The sequence below is a fragment of the Struthio camelus genome, chromosome 26 (genome assembly GCF_040807025.1).
Source record: "Struthio camelus isolate bStrCam1 chromosome 26, bStrCam1.hap1, whole genome shotgun sequence".
Classification (NCBI taxonomy): domain Eukaryota; kingdom Metazoa; phylum Chordata; class Aves; order Struthioniformes; family Struthionidae; genus Struthio; species Struthio camelus.
In genome coordinates, this window is record NC_090967.1 from 6,606,277 (window position 1) to 6,621,162 (window position 14,886).

A 14,886-nucleotide genomic window follows, 5' to 3' on the forward strand; every position below is an offset into this window, starting at 1 on the left:
CGGCTGCTCCCTCCCGGCCCCGCCGCATATTTATTTCAATGAACAGCAGTTTCCTCACTTTAAGAAGAGGGGACTTGTTGGAGGGGGGGCACAACTCCCAGCTGGGATCCCCCCAGCCTCTCTCATGGTGGTGGGGGGACCCCGGAGGGGCAGGGGCTGCAGCTCTGCTTTCCTCCCCTCGCCCCGTCAGGGCACCCTGGAGCAGCGGTGCGGGGCTCCTGTTGGTACCGGGAATCAGCAAGGAACAGGCAAGCGGCCAGGGCTCAGTCCCCATCCTGGCTTCAGCCATTTTCCTGGGTGATGACCAGGGACAGGGAGGGGACCAGGAGCATCCCATGTACACATTAACCCTCCCTAAAAAATCACCATATTTTATTAAAAACAGTTCTGGCTCATTCTATAGCTGCACCCACTGACCCAAAGCTGGCTGCAAGGTGGAGATGCGCCCACCGCTGCGGTGGTGTGCCCCGCAAAGCCACCACGCATGCAAGCACGCGCACCCAGGCTCCCCGGGGCACGGGAACCGGCTGCAGCACTCCAAAATTAGCCCAAGGCACCCACGGGTTCTGCTCTCCCACACACAAGCCTGTGGGTTGCTCCCAATGCTCGCGGCCAGGCCCGGGAGGGAGCCCCGGCCTGGTGGGCACCGGCTGCACCCCGGGCACCTCTGTCCCCCAGCACCGACTCCCGACAGGGTGCAATGAGCAGGCTCAGGGGTGCCGGGAGCACCGGCAGAGCCACACCGCAACCCGCGTCCCTGGAGGCCTGCTTCGCGGGGCCAAGGCTAGAGCGCACCAGCGCCGGGGCAGCCCACCCGCAGGCTCAGAAGTAGACGGAGCCCTTGGGGGCAGTGCGGTCATACTCCCGAATCTGGGACTTGATGTGCACTAGCTTCTTCTTCAGGTAGTCGCAGCGCTCCTGCTTCTCCAGGAAGGCTGAGTCCTGCCGGCCGGAGAGAGTGGGGCCGTCAGCAACGGGGCTGGGATCCCACAGGTCCCCTCGGTCCCCAAACCATTGGGAGGAAGGAGAGAAGCAACATCAGGGGTCCTGGGCTCCCCGATGTGGGGTCAATTCCAACCGTGGGAAAGCCGGATGCCAGCCCTTACTCACCCTCTTCTTCTTCACGTACTCGCACCAGACACGGACCACCCTGCGCTGTTCCTGCAGGGCACAAAGCACCACCTGAGAAGCTCTGGATGATGACCCTAATGAGGCAATCACAGCTAACGAGCCCGGGATGGGGCTCTGCGCACTGCTGTGAGGCGACCAGCCTTCCCAGCTGCGTCCGGCAAGGTTACGTCTTGCTGCGGGCCTGGCCGAGAAAGGCTCGATGCCTTTCGAGCAAGGCGAAGGCCTGTGCTTTAGCCGCGGGAGCCTGGGTCACGGCGTCCCGCACCTCCCTGGTCTTCCCCACCTGGACGCAGCCCTGACCCCCTTCCCCGGCCCGGCCTGGCCTTGCCCACGCTCGCGCGGCCAGCAGCGGCCCCAGGTCGTGCTCCCTTCCTCCCTGAGCCGGGCATCCCCGGGACGGCACAGGAGCCCAAGGGGGCCGACAGGGGATGTTTCTACCCCAAGACCCGGGAGGAACCCAGGTCTCAGCGGGTCCCGCTGGGACCAAGCTTCCTGGCAGGGCGGTTGTGGCTCCGTCTGTTGTTCCTGCTCGGAGCCCTTTGATGGGTCCAGCCAGCTCGGACCATGGGCAGAGCCTGGCCCAGGCCTTGCTCCCTGCTCCTTTGCAGGGCTTAGCAGACACCCCTCTCCTGCATGGTGCCTGCACCTGGACAAGATCCCGCTGAGACCTGCCAACTCATTCCACGTAATGCCACTTGCAAGAAGCGTTGCATGCGCAGCCTGGCCCGCCGAGGGACTCACCTTCCTGCTCGGCGCGTGCCAGGGCAGCTGGCACATCATCACGTCCAGCTCCCCGAACTTCTGCAGCGCGGCGCAGACCTCGCTGTGCAGCTCCTTGTACTCCGCGTACTGGTCGCAGAAGACAGCCTTGTACTGCTCCCTCTCCCGGGGGCTCTGGATCGCCGGGTACTTTCTGCCCGGCCCAGGGATATGAGAGTCAGTGCGTGGAAAGGGGAGGGAGGGAGGGAGGGAGGGAGAGCCGCAGGGCTGGGACAGGTCCCTGGGCAGAGAGGAGGGACACTGGGCACCCGTGCAGCAGCAGATGAGGGGTGCTCACGGTCCACCCCCGCCCTGCAGTGCCCCCCCGGCACCTGCCACCGGGCAGCGCGGCCTTGGGATGTTGCAGGAGCCCCGGGGACACCTCAGCCGGTGGCCGGGGCTCTGCGCGGGCTCCCGCGCACAGGCAGCGGCTGCCCACACCTGGGACGCCGAGTCCTGAGTGGGGAGCAAGGGCTAATTCCCACGTGGAGCAAACTGCAGCGTCGAGGCCGGCCCCAGCGGCTCCCTCGCCGTGCTCCCCGCCGTGCCCAGGCACCGGGCAGAGCGGCAGCCCCCCAGCGGGCTCTTTCGTGGCCCCTCGGGTGCCCTCGCGCGGGACCCGCCGGCGCGGGAGCAGGCGGGAGTCACTTACAGCACGTAGTCCGGGACCGCGCGTGGCCGGGGGGCGACGGAGCAGTTCAAGGCCTCCAGCTTCTCCCCCTCCTCGGAGAAGGCGAGCGTCTTGGTGACCCTCCCGGGGGGCCCCGTCTCGTCCTCGAAGACGATGTGCTTGGCCCGGGCGGCCGGCGGGGTTGGCGCGGGCTTCAAGGCGCAAAGGAGGCGGCGTGAGGCCGAGCGGCCCGGCGGCGGCCGGACGCTGCAGCTACTGCTGCTCGGCTAGCGGCTCCGGCGGGGCCCGGGGGCTGCCCCTTGCCTTGGGGCACGGGGGGGCCCCGCTCATCGCCCCGCTCCCCGCCGCCCCCAGCCCCGGGCGGACTCACCGGGGCGTCCCGGTGCCTCCGGGCCCTCTCGTGCCGCCACATCTTGAGGCAGACGAGGCTGCCGACCAGGTAGAGCAGCGCGGTGATGAAGAGGAAGACGAGGGCGGCCGCCTGGCCCCCGGCCACGCGGCAGAAAACACCGAGGAGGGGGCCGCCGGCCAGGGGGGAGTAGCACAGCCCCCCGAGGGTGACGGTGTTGATGTACGCCGCCGCCGCCGCCAGGTACAGCAGGAAGAGGAGCGCGTTGAGGGCCGCCTCTGTCGGGGGCCACCAGCCCGCCTCGAGGAGGATGCTCCGGTAGTAGGTGGTGGCCCCGAGCCCCAGCAGGATGGCGCTGAGCAGCCAGGCCAGGCTGGCCACCACCAGCACGAAGGGCGTCAGCGGGCCGTCGTAGCGGGACGCGCCGCCCAGGGGCCCGCCGGCCAGCAGCTCGCTGTTGTACCACTGGTAGTCCCGCTGGACGTAGGCGCACACGCAGGCGAAGACCATCCCTCCGAAAAGCAGCTCCAGCCCCCCCAGCACCCGGAGCAGCCCAGGCCAGGACTTCATGTAGCCGTACTTGAGGCTGTACGCCTCCAGCCGGCCCGCGGAGGCGAGGAGGGCAGCCGGGCGGCCGCGCGGCACCGACGTCTCCGTCCCCAGCTCCGTCCCCTGCTCCATCTCCACCTCCATCCCCTGCTCGCCAGCGGGGCTGGAGCCGGAGGTGCCCTGCGGGCAGCCGGGGCTGCCGTGCCGGTCCGGCCCACGATGCTCCAGCAAGGGACTTTGGGGTGGGCGGCGCAGCACAGACCCCCACCTCCAGCGGCGCAGCCAGCTCTTCCACGCGGGGCAATCCGAGCGGCTTTCGGCAGGGCAGGAGGTGGCCGAGGGCCGGGAGCTCAGCGCCCCGGCGAGCTGCGTCCCGCCGGCGGACTGGGCCACGGGCTCCCGGGGGCCGGCGGGCGACGGGGCTCCCCCAGGCGCAGCCGGCAGCTGCTCCGCTTCAGCGCGCCCAGGCTGAGCCCAGCTGGAGGGGGGGAGCGAGGGGGTGAGCCCGGCCGGGAGCCCGCCGGCCCCCCACCCCTCCCAGGCTGCGGGGAAGGGGTTGTGGCCAGCTGCAGCCCCGAGCCTGGACATACCGGCTGCAGTCGCAGCTCAGCCCCGATCCCTTGCACAGCATCACAGTCCTTCTTTGCCTGCCTCAGTTTCCCCCTGCATGTCACCCCACAGCCTGGCCCGGCCCCGCGCTGCCTTCCCTCCCCGTCCTCGCTGCCCCGTGCCGTGGGGACGGCGGCGAGCTCCGCCTGCTCCCCAGGGATGTCACCCCTCCCTGGGACGTGTCCCTGCTGCAGGCACGTCCCCCTGCCTCCTTGCCCTGGGGCTGCCACCCGTCCCCGTCCCCGCTCGCGGCAGCTCTGGCGGAGGGGGGACGCCTCGGCTGCCTGAGGCCGCTCGCAGCTCGTCACACGTACCTCACTCTGCTGCAGGTGGGAGCGATTACACCCAGCGCCCGTGGCAGGAGGGGGGTGACTCGCCGCGCGGGCTGGAAACGTGTCTGCTGCCTCCCCTCCGCCGGCGGCCGACGCGCTTCCCGTGGACGGCCCGCGCTCGGGGCCCGGGAACGCACGAGCCCCGGCGGGGACGGGTCCCGCTGCCGTCCCAGCCCTCTCCCGTCCCCGTCCCCGCCGGTGCCCTGCCACCGCCAAGGGCCCCAAGGGCGCTGCCGGGCTCTCGTCACGGGGACCAGCCCCAGTGCTTCACCCCCAGGCCCTGCATCACCCCGCCACCGCCTGCCCCGGGCCAGACCCGCCGGACGGGGCCAGCACCGGGCTTGGGTTCCCGCTGCGAGCCGGCACCGAGCCCCCTGGGAAGGGGCGCGGGAGGGAGGCGTTACCTGCCCTCGGCATGGCGGGACGCGGCTGCGGGTCTGTGCTCAGCCCCCGCTGGCCTCCCGCCCGCCGGGGCGTGCGAAGGCGTCCCACGGCGGCCGCTATCTGCCGCCGATAGCCGCGGCCGGTTAAATATTAACGTGCGGCTCAGCCGGCCGGGCTGCCGGGAAGGGGCACGCGGGGCCCCACGTGGGCAGGATCGGGCCCCCCGTCCCAGTCCCCCGTCCTGGCTGCCCGGCGTCGCAGGGCTCCGGCGGCCCCGTCCTGGCCCTGCCGGAGCGGTCCAGCGCGGGCGCCGGGAGCCGAGCCCGCAGGCCTGGGAGCCTCCCGGCGCCCATTGCCGGGCCGGGAGCCGGCAGAGGGCACCAGCCATCCGGCGCATCCGGCGGTCCGGTGCATCCCAGCCCCAGGATCTGGCACAGCCAAGGATGCTGAGCCCAGCTCCCCCATGCCCGCCTGCGAATGGCCCCCATCCGCCACTGCTATGGGACCCCCCAAACCCACCCCAAAGCCAGGGCTGCAAGCCCGCAGCGGCATCTCCGCGCGTGCAGCCCCGTCGGCCCCCGGCGGGAAGCGGGCTCGGGTGCCCAGCACAGGGCGACGAGCTGCAAAGACCCCCCAGCCCCAGCGAGGTCCCGTCCCGCCGGCCCCCCCGTGCAGGGGACGGGGCCCACGGCCGCGAGCAGAGAGCGACGCAGCCAGTTCAGCTTTCTTTAATGTGCGCCTCGGCCCCCCAGCCCGGCCCCCGGGGTGGCGCGGGGCCCCCGCCGAGCCGCTTCGCCCGCCCCGCTGGTGGCAGGATCGGCCAAATATTGCATTCAGGAATCTCACAGCACTTTAAAAGGGTCAGTATCATTGCCCCCCCCCCCGCCCCCACCCCTACCCCCACCCCCCATTTTACAGATGGGGGAAACTGAGGCACAGAGAGGTGACGTGACTTTGCCAAGGTCACTTAGTGGCAGAGCCAGGGACAGAGCCCCAAACCCTCGACCCCTGGGCTCGGCCCTGCTCTCACCACCGGGGCACGCTCCACTCGGCGCTCTGCAAGCGGCGCTCCTCGCCGCGGCCCCCACCTCTCCCCCCACCCGTCCCCTTCCTGGGGGAAGAGCCCCCAGCCCCCCTGGCTGCCCCAAAACCTCAGGCTTTCTGGCCTCTCCCAAGCCCTCTGTCTCCCCCGCGCTGCTGAGCCAGGGCGGGGAGCCCCGGCTGCCCTGCGCCCCCCCAGCCGCCCCCGTTCCCACCGCCCCAGCCTGTGGCTGCAGCCAGCCCCCCCGGCCCCGGCCCGACCTGCTGCTGCATCGCTGCCCCCGGGGCGCCCCAGGAGGACGCGGGGGCTGCGGGCGACCCCCGGCCGGACCTGCTGCTGCATCGCTGCCCCCGGGGCACCCCGGGAGGACGCGGGGGCTGCGGGCAACCCCCGGCCGGACCTGCTGCTGCATCGCTGCCCCCGGGGCGCCCCGGGAGGACGCGGGGGCTGCGGGCGGCCCCCGGCCGGACCTGCTGCTGCATCGCTGCCCCCGGGGCGCCCCGGGAGGACGCGGGGGCTGCGGGCGACCCCCGGCCGGACCTGCTGCTGCATCGCTGCCCCCGGGGCGCCCCGGGAGGACGCGGGGGCTGCGGGCGGCCCCCGGCCGGACCTGCTGCTGCATCGCTGCCCCCGGGGCGCCCCGGGAGGACGCGGGGGCTGCGGGCGGCCCCCGGCCGGACCTGCTGCTGCATCGCTGCCCCCAGGGCGCCCCGGGAGGACGCGGGGGCTGCGGGCGGCCCCCGGCCGGACCTGCTGCTGCATCGCTGCCCCCGGGGCGCCCCGGGAGGACGCGGGGGCTGCGGGCGGCCCCTGGCCCGGCCGCGGGCACCGTCGCGGGGCTCCAGCCTCGCGCCAGCACAGTGAACGCAGGAAGTTTAACTATACAGGGCTTTACAGAACAAAGCTACTGAGATCAGCCACACGATGGCCAGACATTAAAAGGGGCCCCGGGGGGGGCCGCCGCGGCCGGAGCCCGGCCCTGCCCCGTCACCCGCTGTCCGAGGAGGTGGGGGGGGCGGTGGAGGGGGAGCGGCGGCGGCGCCCGGGGGGCCGGGGCGGCCGGCGGCCGAGCAGCTCCCGCTGCTGCTGCCCCACGGCCTGGCCCACCAGCCCCGGCAGCGCCAGCAGGCTGAGCCCCAGCGCGTCGAGCTTGTTCTCCAGCGCCCGGAGCCGCTTCTCCAGGTCCTCGTTGCGCTCCTGCAGCTCCGACACCACGTCGTACATGACGCTCTGCGCCTGCCGGGAACGGGGAGGTGCAGGGCAAAGGCGGGGGGGGGCTTCAAAAGCGCCCGCCGCCGTGCCGAGCGCGGCGCGGGGTCGAGCCCGCCTGCCGGCCACGGCTCACCTTGGCCAAATCCACCAGCGTGTTCGCCTGGTCGTGCAGTTTCCGCTGCTCCATTTTCACGCTCCGCAACCTGCGGAGAGAAAGGCAGCGGGGCCGGGTGAGCAGCGCCCCGCGCGCCTCCCCGGGCGCGCGGACCTGCCGCCGCGGTGCCGACGGGCCGGCCGCGGCTCGCGACGGGGCCGGGGGGGCTCCCAGATCCCCGGAGGCAGCCCCCCCTGCGCGGGGTTCGGCCGGGAGAGCCCCTACGGGGCGGTGCCGCCGCGTTTTGCCGGGACGCGACCATGCACACGGAAACGCATAGCGAGGAGACAGGCAGCCCCGCGGGGCGACTTACTTCTGAGCTCTGCAGGGATCGGGCAAAACAGAGACAAAACACAACAGCAGGTTTAATAACACCACGGAGAGCGCCCGGAGCCGCCGGCGCCCGGCCGCCCTGCCCGCCCGCCGCCGTCCCTGGGCCAGGCCGAGCCGAGCCGCTTTCGGCTTTCCCCCAGCGCCGCAGGCAGCCCGCGGCTCGGCGTCGCCGCTTGGGCTCGGTCACGCCGCGGCCGCGCACGGCCCCGGCCCTGCGACCCGCTCTCTCCGGAAAAGCGCCCCGGCCGCGGCGGAGCAGGGCTGCCGGAGGGACCCGGACCCGGCGCCGGGAGCCCGGATGCCGCGGGCAGAGCTGGCACCAACCAGCAGCCAGAACGGAAGAAAAAAATCCCGTTCTCCTTTCGGAGGCTCCAATTTGGAAAACTTCACATTTTCTAATGCAAAAATCCTACACCAGGAGGGGGCAGGCGGCACTCGGGCAGTTTGGCCGTGTTGGTCTTGTTTCAAAGTCCCGGAGGGATTTCCGGGGGCTCGGGAGGGAGATAGCTCGCGTGTGTCGCTTTGGCCAAGGTCTCGGCCCTGAAGCCGGGGGGGAAAGGGAGGAATCGGCTCGCAAGCGGGTCGTTACGAAGGCCAGCGGCGCGGGGGCACGCTGCGGGCACCAGCGGTCGGGCCGGCTCTGCCCCGCGGCGCTGCGGGCGGGCGGGCGCCGCGTACGAAGCAGGTAAAGGTTTGGCACTTACTGATGGATGGCTTGGAGGAACTTACGCTGGTGTTTCCGAACTTTGGCATGGTCGATCTTCTTCACCAGCTTGGTGTGTTTGTAGATGAGCCACGTTTCCCTGAGTACGTTGGCAGCAGCGTTTTTCACCTGGAAGGACGGACGTCCCCGCTCAGGAGCCGGGCAGCGGCTCCCGGGGCCCCTCCGCGTCCCTGCCCGGGACGAACGCCCTCCCGGGGCCACAGCGGCTGGGGGCGCCGCGCTGGACGGCCCCGGGCGCGCTGGCGGGCCCTTACCCGCTTCGTTAGCTGCGTATCCATCATGAAATTGTGCACGTGTTTCTCCGCTTTGGTGAGCTCTAGCTTTCGGGCCACCACCGCGACGACGAGAGCCGTGCAGCCGGCGCCCTGGGGAGCAGGTCAAGCAGCAGCTGGGAAACTCCTGCCGCGGGGAGAGACGCGCGGCGGGGAACCCCCCGCGCCGTGCCCGCTGCCCGCGGCCGCTCACCATGATGCCGGTGAGCAGGCACACGCCTTTCCCGCAGTAGGTGTGCGGCACCATGTCGCCGTAGCCGATGGAGAGGAAGGTGATGGAGATCAGCCACATCGCTCCCAGGAAGTTGCTGGTCACCTCCTGCTTGTCGTGGTACCTGCCCGGGGCCGGAGGCAGCCGCCGTCAGCCGCGGCGGTCCCGGCCCCCGCCGCCGCCCCCCGCGGCGCCGCATCGTGATGCCGACGGGGCCGTGTCTCGGGCGAGGCGGGTGCTGGGTATTGGGCCCGCGGGGAAATTCGCAGCTGGCGAGAGCAGCTCGGCTCTTCGACCCCGCCGTGCTTCGAAGCGGGGACGGTCCGGGCCCCTCTGCAGAGCTCCTTGCACGCAGCGCCCGCCGGGGGAGCCGGTACGAGGAAGCCCAACGTGCAACCGAGCCACATGGGTGGGGGGGGGCTTTGAACCTGCCCTTTGGGACTGCAGCCCCCGGGGAGAGACCCCACTCCCGAAACTCGGCCAGCACCGGCTGCAGGGCTCGGGTCGGAAACGAGCCGGTTTCCCCATCACCCACTTCCCGCTCCGTGGCTGCAGCTGGGAGAGTCCCCGCGCTCTCCCGGGTGCATCGCGGGCACGCCGGACCCCGAGGCCGCCCGCGGACGGCTCCGTGCGGCCGAGCGCCCCGGGAAACCCGCAAGGGAGGGACACGGCCCCCCTAAACAAGAGGGCTGGGGGCGCTCAGTTGGATGGACCCTGGTGGGACACGTGCCCCCCGAACACACTCGAGGCACCCAGAAAGGGCTCCACGCCTGGGCCGGGGGCCACCAAAATCTGCAGAGCCGGAGAGACCGAAGCGCCCGGCGGAGAGGGGACGCGAGGGTGCGGGAGCTGCTCCCGCGGCGGGCTGAGCCCCTGCCAGCTCCCGAGGGAAACGAAGCCTCCCCCAGCCTGGAGGGAAACCACAGCAACCCTCAGCCCTCTGGAAGCTTTTCCCAAGGATCTCAAAGCACAGGACGCGCGTCACCCCCTCGAGACCCGCTCCCCCTCCGCAGAGCGCGGCACCGAGTTGCACTGCGCCGGGAAAACGCGGGAGGCTTCCCGCGCCGGCGCGGAGAGCCACGCCGCCAGCGTGGGGAGCGCCGGGCCCCGACCCCGGCGCCGCGCGGAGCAGGGCAGCCCCTCGCCACGCGAGAGCCCGCCGCCCCGGCCGGACCCCCCGCCCCACCCCGAGCCGCGAAACAGCCCCGCTCCCTGGCCCCGGCGCGGCCGCCCCGGCCCCTCTGCGCGGCAGAGCCCGGCTTCGCGCCGGGCCGGAGCGGGCGACGCTGTGCTTTGAGATTTCGTGGCCAGCGCCGCAGCCATGAACGCAGACGGCTTTGCTGCCGGCCCCGGGACGCGGCAGCTCTCGGGGACGCCGGGACAGGCCGACACGACGGGGGACGCGGGGCAGCGGGGCCGGGCGGTCGGAGCGGCCAAGCTCGGCGGCAGGGCTCGGGGGCATGCGGGCGGCGGGGGGGGGGGGGGGAGTGTAAAACGGGGGTGAAAGAGGAAGGAAAAGGGAAAGGGACGGGTGGGAACAAGCCGGGGTCAGACTCAAGCGTGAGGCGAGGAATTTAGGATTGCTGCGTCCCTCCGCCCGGCCCTCCCCTGCTCGCGCCCCCCCCCCCCCCCCGGGGCTGAACCTGGGCGATTTCGGCTTGGAACCTCAGCCGGCCCCACGGGACTCGCCACGGGGGCCGGGGGGCCGCAGCGCCCCGCGCCGCCCCCCTTCCCGCCCCTGCAGCCTCCCGCCTTCCTCCGGCGCCCTGCCCTCCGCCGCCCGGGACCCCTCCACGCGCCCCCATCGCGCCGCTGAAGGGGAGAAACGCCGAGCGACGGAAACGCTCGGAGCCGAGCGAAAGCCCTTTGGAGACGCTTCAGCCGAAGCCTCCGCTCTACGAACAAAAAGCGGCGAGCGGCTCCTTTCCGGCTGCTCGGATCGTCCCGGCTCCTCGCTGGCGTTATCGGGACGGGACGCGAGAGCGCCCAGCCCCGGCCCGGGGCGCCCGGCCACCCACGGCCAACTCGCCCCAGCGGGGACGGAGCCCGGGCAGCGCAGGGGATCCGCGCCCCCGCTGCCACGGGACCCCCGTGTCACCGGCTCCGATCCCGCCCGCGCCGGGGGCCCGGCGGCCGCCCCCTCGACGAAGGGAGCGCGGCGGCCCAAACCCGCTGCTGAGGTTCCAAGGGGAAAGGGCTGCGGCCCCTCTCCAGGTCGGCGGCCTCGTCGCTCTGGCCCGGGCGGCCACCGCAGCCCCCCGCGCCCCCCCCCCCGCCCCGCCGGCTGCAGCTAATCCTAAATTCTCGGTAGCACAAGCCTGGGGTGGGAGGGACGTCCCGTGCAGGATGCGGCTCTCGGTTCCTGGGGTCACTCACAGTTTGTCCCTGCGAGCAGCAGAGCGGTCGGAGAGGGAAAACAAGAGCAGTTAATGAGCGGTCCCGGGGCGGAGGAGAAGCGGCCGAGAAGGGACGAGCGCAGGCACGCGCAGCCCGGCCGCGGGGTCCGGCCGCAGCTGAGGAGCACCCGGCAAAGCCCCGTCCCCTCTGCACCGCATCCCGTCGCCCAGACCCCCCAACGCCCCCCGGGCCGGCCCCTCCGGCAGGCCCGGGGTCCTGGCGCCGCTGCGTCCCTCGGGACCCGGCACCCGTGACAGCCGTGCACGGGGAGGGACACGGGGCCGGGGAGAGCGGGGACGATGGGACAGCAGCGCTCGCGGGCCAGCTAACGGAGACCCCGCAGCCGGCCTCCCTCCCTGCCGGGGACCTAGCCGGCCGCAGCATCCGCCTCTGGGCGCTGCAAAACCCCGTGGTGGCCACCACCCGCCGAGCCCGGGCACGAGGGCCCTGGGCCAGGCAGGAGCTGGGGACGCTCGCCCGGGGCCGGGCTGCCCGGACACAGGCTCTGCTGGTCCTGGACGGCGCTGCCAGGGCTGGGGGACGCTTCGCACCTCCGAGGGGCTTCTCCTCTCTCCTCCCGGGGCTTTGCCCCGTGCATCCTCAGCTGCAGCCCAGCTCCGCGCCCTCCCCGAGCCCAGGAGCCCCCGAGGGAGGTGGGAGAGCCCTGCCCGCCCGCGCACCTCTCGCACACGCGGACCGTCCAGGCGGCGATGATCCAGGAGGAGATGCTGAAGACCAGCAGCACGGTGCCGGGGCAGATGGTCATGAGGGTCTTCATGACGAAGCGGGTGTTGAAGTTGATCTTGTTGAGGGCGCCGATGCTGCGGGAGGAGGCGTCGGTGAAGAGCTTGCTGTGCAGCAGCATGACGCGCCCGATCAGGTAGAGCCGCAGGAACATGGGGATGGAGAGGATGACGTCCACGTCGGCGTCGGCCACCGAGGCGGCGTAGGTGAAGGCCAGGCGCGCCGTCCAGGTGAACAGGTACTGGCCCGGGATGGGGTGGATGGCGCAGACGACCAGCTCCAGGGCGATGAAGAAGATCCGCTCGTAGGTCATGGCTATCCGCCAGTCGTCCGCGCCGTTATCCACCATGAAGAGCTGGGGGAGCGAGCGGGGGGCCGGCTGGGCGGGCGGCCCGCAGCCAGCCGGCGCGCGGGGGCCGCGGCGCGGGTCCCCGGGGGCCGCGGCTGTGCGGGGGCGCGCGGCTCACCTGGATCTCCCGGGCGTGGTACATGACGATGAGCCCCAGGAGGATGACGGTCGAGAGGCTGATAAGGCATTTCAGTGCAAACGAGTACGACGACTCCTGCGAGGAAGCTCGGTGACCCCCAGGCCCCGTGCCCGCGTCCCCTCGCCCGCTCTCGCCACCGCCAGCAGCCCGGCCCCTACCTTGGTGTAGACCCCCCAGGACAGCTCCGTCTCCGTGACCATGACGACGATGCCGAACATCCCGAAAATGAGGGCGTAGTCGCTGAGGCGCTTGCGCTTCTCGAAGAGGGCCCGCCGGTGGCCCAGCCTGTAGCCGATGTTCTGGTTCCTCCGCGCTCCCGGCGGCGCGCGCTCCTCGCCGGCCGCGGGCTGCTCCGCGCCGGACACCACCACCTCGAGGCCGGCGGGCCGGCGGGGCCGCAGCGGCTGGCTCTCGCCCTCCAGCGGGTGGGGGTCCCGGGGCCGCGCCACCCCGCCGTTGGACTTGCAGCTGCTCATGGCTCTCGGGGCGCGGGGGCCGGGCGGGCGCGATCCCGCATGGCTCAGCGGCGCCGGGGCGGCAGCGACCTGCGGGAGAGGCGTCGGCGTCGGGGCCCGGCCCGTGCACGGCGGCACCGCGCGTTGCCACCCGGGACCGGCGCCTCGCGGAGGGGAAACTGAGGCAGGGAGGGGGCGGCGCGCACCGGGACCCCGCGCCGGCGGAGCGGCCCCGGCGGGGCGGGCGCAGGGGTCCCCCGTTACGGGGCGCACGGCGGGCTCACCCCACTGCCGACCCGACTCTGCCCCCCGCGGCGGCCGGGGAGCATCGCCGCCCCCGGCAGCATCGCGCCGGTACCGGGACCGGCGGCGGGGGCGGTTCTGCCCGGTGCCCGGTACCTGCCAGGCTGCCGGTGCGGGCGGCGGGCCGGGGCCGGGGCCGCCGGGCTCGGGCTCGGGCTCGGGCTCAGCCCCGGGGGCGCGCGGCGGCGGGACCGGAGCGCGGCGGGGGGGGGGACCTCATTGGCGGAGCCCCGCCCCGCCCCCGTGACGCACCCCCGCCCCGCCCCTCTCCCCGCCCACCCCGGGGCGCCGGCTCCGCCCCCCCGGGCGCACCCCCATCACACCCCTGCAACACCCTCCTGCATCCCTGCACCCTTGTTACACCCCCCCCGCCACCCCCCCATCCCAGCCCCCCATCACGCCCCCTCTGTTCACCCCATCACACCCCTGCACCCCGTACACCCCATCACACCCCCCGCACTCCTCTGTCCCTCCCGTACGTCCTGCTTGCCCCCCTCTGCCGCACCGCCTGCGCTCCCCGCACAGCCCGCCATCACCCCGTGCACACCCACACAGCTCTGCATCGCACCCCCGCACCCCCACACGCTCCTCCATCCATCCCCGCACAGCCCCCATTGCTCCCTCCATCACACCCCCATACACCTCCTCCCATTGCAGCCTTCCACACCCCCTTACACCCCCTCCATCACAACCCTCTCACCCCCTGCATCCTCCCGCATCGCAGACCCACACCCCCCTCCAGCGCACCCCCTCCATCACAACCCTCTCACCCCCTGCATCCTCCCGCATCGCAGACCCACACCCCCCTCCAACGCACCCCCTCCATCACAACCCTCTCACCCCCTGCATCCTCCCGCATCGCAGACCCGCACCCCCCTCCAGCGCACCCCCTCCATCACAACCCTCCACACCCCACTCAGCCCTCTCCATCACACCCCATATGTCCCCCATACAAGCCTATGCACTCCCTTACCCTCGCAATACACACCCCCAGCACATCCCCATGTACACCCCCACGTACACCCCCAGCACACCCTCGGCACACCCCCAGCACACCCCAGCACAGCCCCGGCACAGCCCCTGCCCCAGCAGCCCGGCGTGGGTTACGTCCCCACTCCCCGTACCTGCTGGCGCTGGCGGCTGCAGGCCGGGGGGGCCCGGGGGGCATTAGGGGCGCTGGCTGCACGGCCAGGGCTCAGCGGGGGCTCTGCGGGCGGCTGGGGGGCCGGGGGCCATGGGCTTCCCTCCGTGCCTGGGCCGAGAGGAGACGCGGCGTCAGCGCGGCCGCGCGGGGCAGCTCGCTGGCCCCCGGCGCCCCGAGCCCCCTTGGCCGAAGCCCCGTGGCGCCGCGGGCGATTTGGCCGGGCCTCGAGCAGCAGCGAGGGCCGGGGCCGGCAGCGCCGGTGCTGAGCCGAGCCGAGCCCCCCCCTCCGCAGCCAGACACGCCGCGTCGGGGTGAGCTGGGAATCAGCAAGGAGAGTCGTGTTTTTCGGATGTCTGTTTGTTCAAAGGCAATTGGATAATGGGAAACTAGGGCAGGGCGCGAGGGCCGGAGGGGCGCCCACCCGCACGGCTGCACCGTGCACGGTCCTGCGCGGAGGGGGCTGCGGGCAGCGCACGCCCCAGGTCCCCCCTGGCCCCGTTGCGTGAATATCCCCGCAGAGCCAGCGCGGCCCCCGCGGCACGAGCGGCCCCCTTGCACCCAGCGCAGAGCTGCAGCACGAGCGGCCCCGTTGCACGAGCGGCCTTGCAGAGCCAGCGCGGACCCCGTTGCACGAATGTCCCCACGGAGCCAGCACGGCCCCCG

At 72.7% G+C, this 14,886-nt stretch overlaps 2 protein-coding genes across 2 annotated transcripts; both read right to left on the reverse strand.

Annotated features, from left to right (window-relative positions):
• Positions 1-353: 353 nt before the first annotated feature.
• Positions 354-4,329, reverse strand: OCEL1 (occludin/ELL domain containing 1). Its single transcript, XM_068920168.1, has 6 exons — positions 4,010-4,329; positions 2,892-3,897; positions 2,543-2,712; positions 1,873-2,044; positions 1,111-1,161; positions 354-942 (listed from the first exon to the last, which is right to left on the reverse strand). The coding sequence occupies exons 1-6, from the start codon at positions 4,048-4,050 to the stop codon at positions 823-825; spliced, it is 1,560 nt and encodes a 519-aa protein (XP_068776269.1). The 5' UTR covers positions 4,051-4,329; the 3' UTR covers positions 354-822.
• A 2,331-nt stretch (positions 4,330-6,660) lies between these two features.
• KCNN1 (potassium calcium-activated channel subfamily N member 1) lies at positions 6,661-14,331 on the reverse strand. The gene is given in 9 exon segments (XM_068920085.1): positions 6,661-7,022; positions 7,132-7,201; positions 8,190-8,317; positions 8,464-8,647; positions 8,649-8,816; positions 11,770-12,188; positions 12,301-12,396; positions 12,480-12,866; positions 14,204-14,331. Coding segments are annotated over 8 exon segments (1,632 nt in total). The 5' UTR covers positions 12,798-12,866; positions 14,204-14,331; the 3' UTR covers positions 6,661-6,773.
• Between the last annotated feature and the right edge of the window lie 555 nt (positions 14,332-14,886).

Coding starts and splice junctions, on each gene's coding strand:
- OCEL1 (XM_068920168.1), bottom strand. CDS start 4,050: ATGCTGTGCAAGGGATCGGGGCTGAGCTGCGACTGCAGCCG. Junction 3,898..4,009: donor CTGAGCTGCGACTGCAGCCG/GTATGTCCAGGC, acceptor CCCCCCCTCCAG/CTGGGCTCAGCCTGGGCGCG. Junction 2,045..2,542: donor GCGGTCCCGGACTACGTGCT/GTAAGTGACTCC, acceptor TGGGCCGGGCAG/AAAGTACCCGGCGATCCAGA.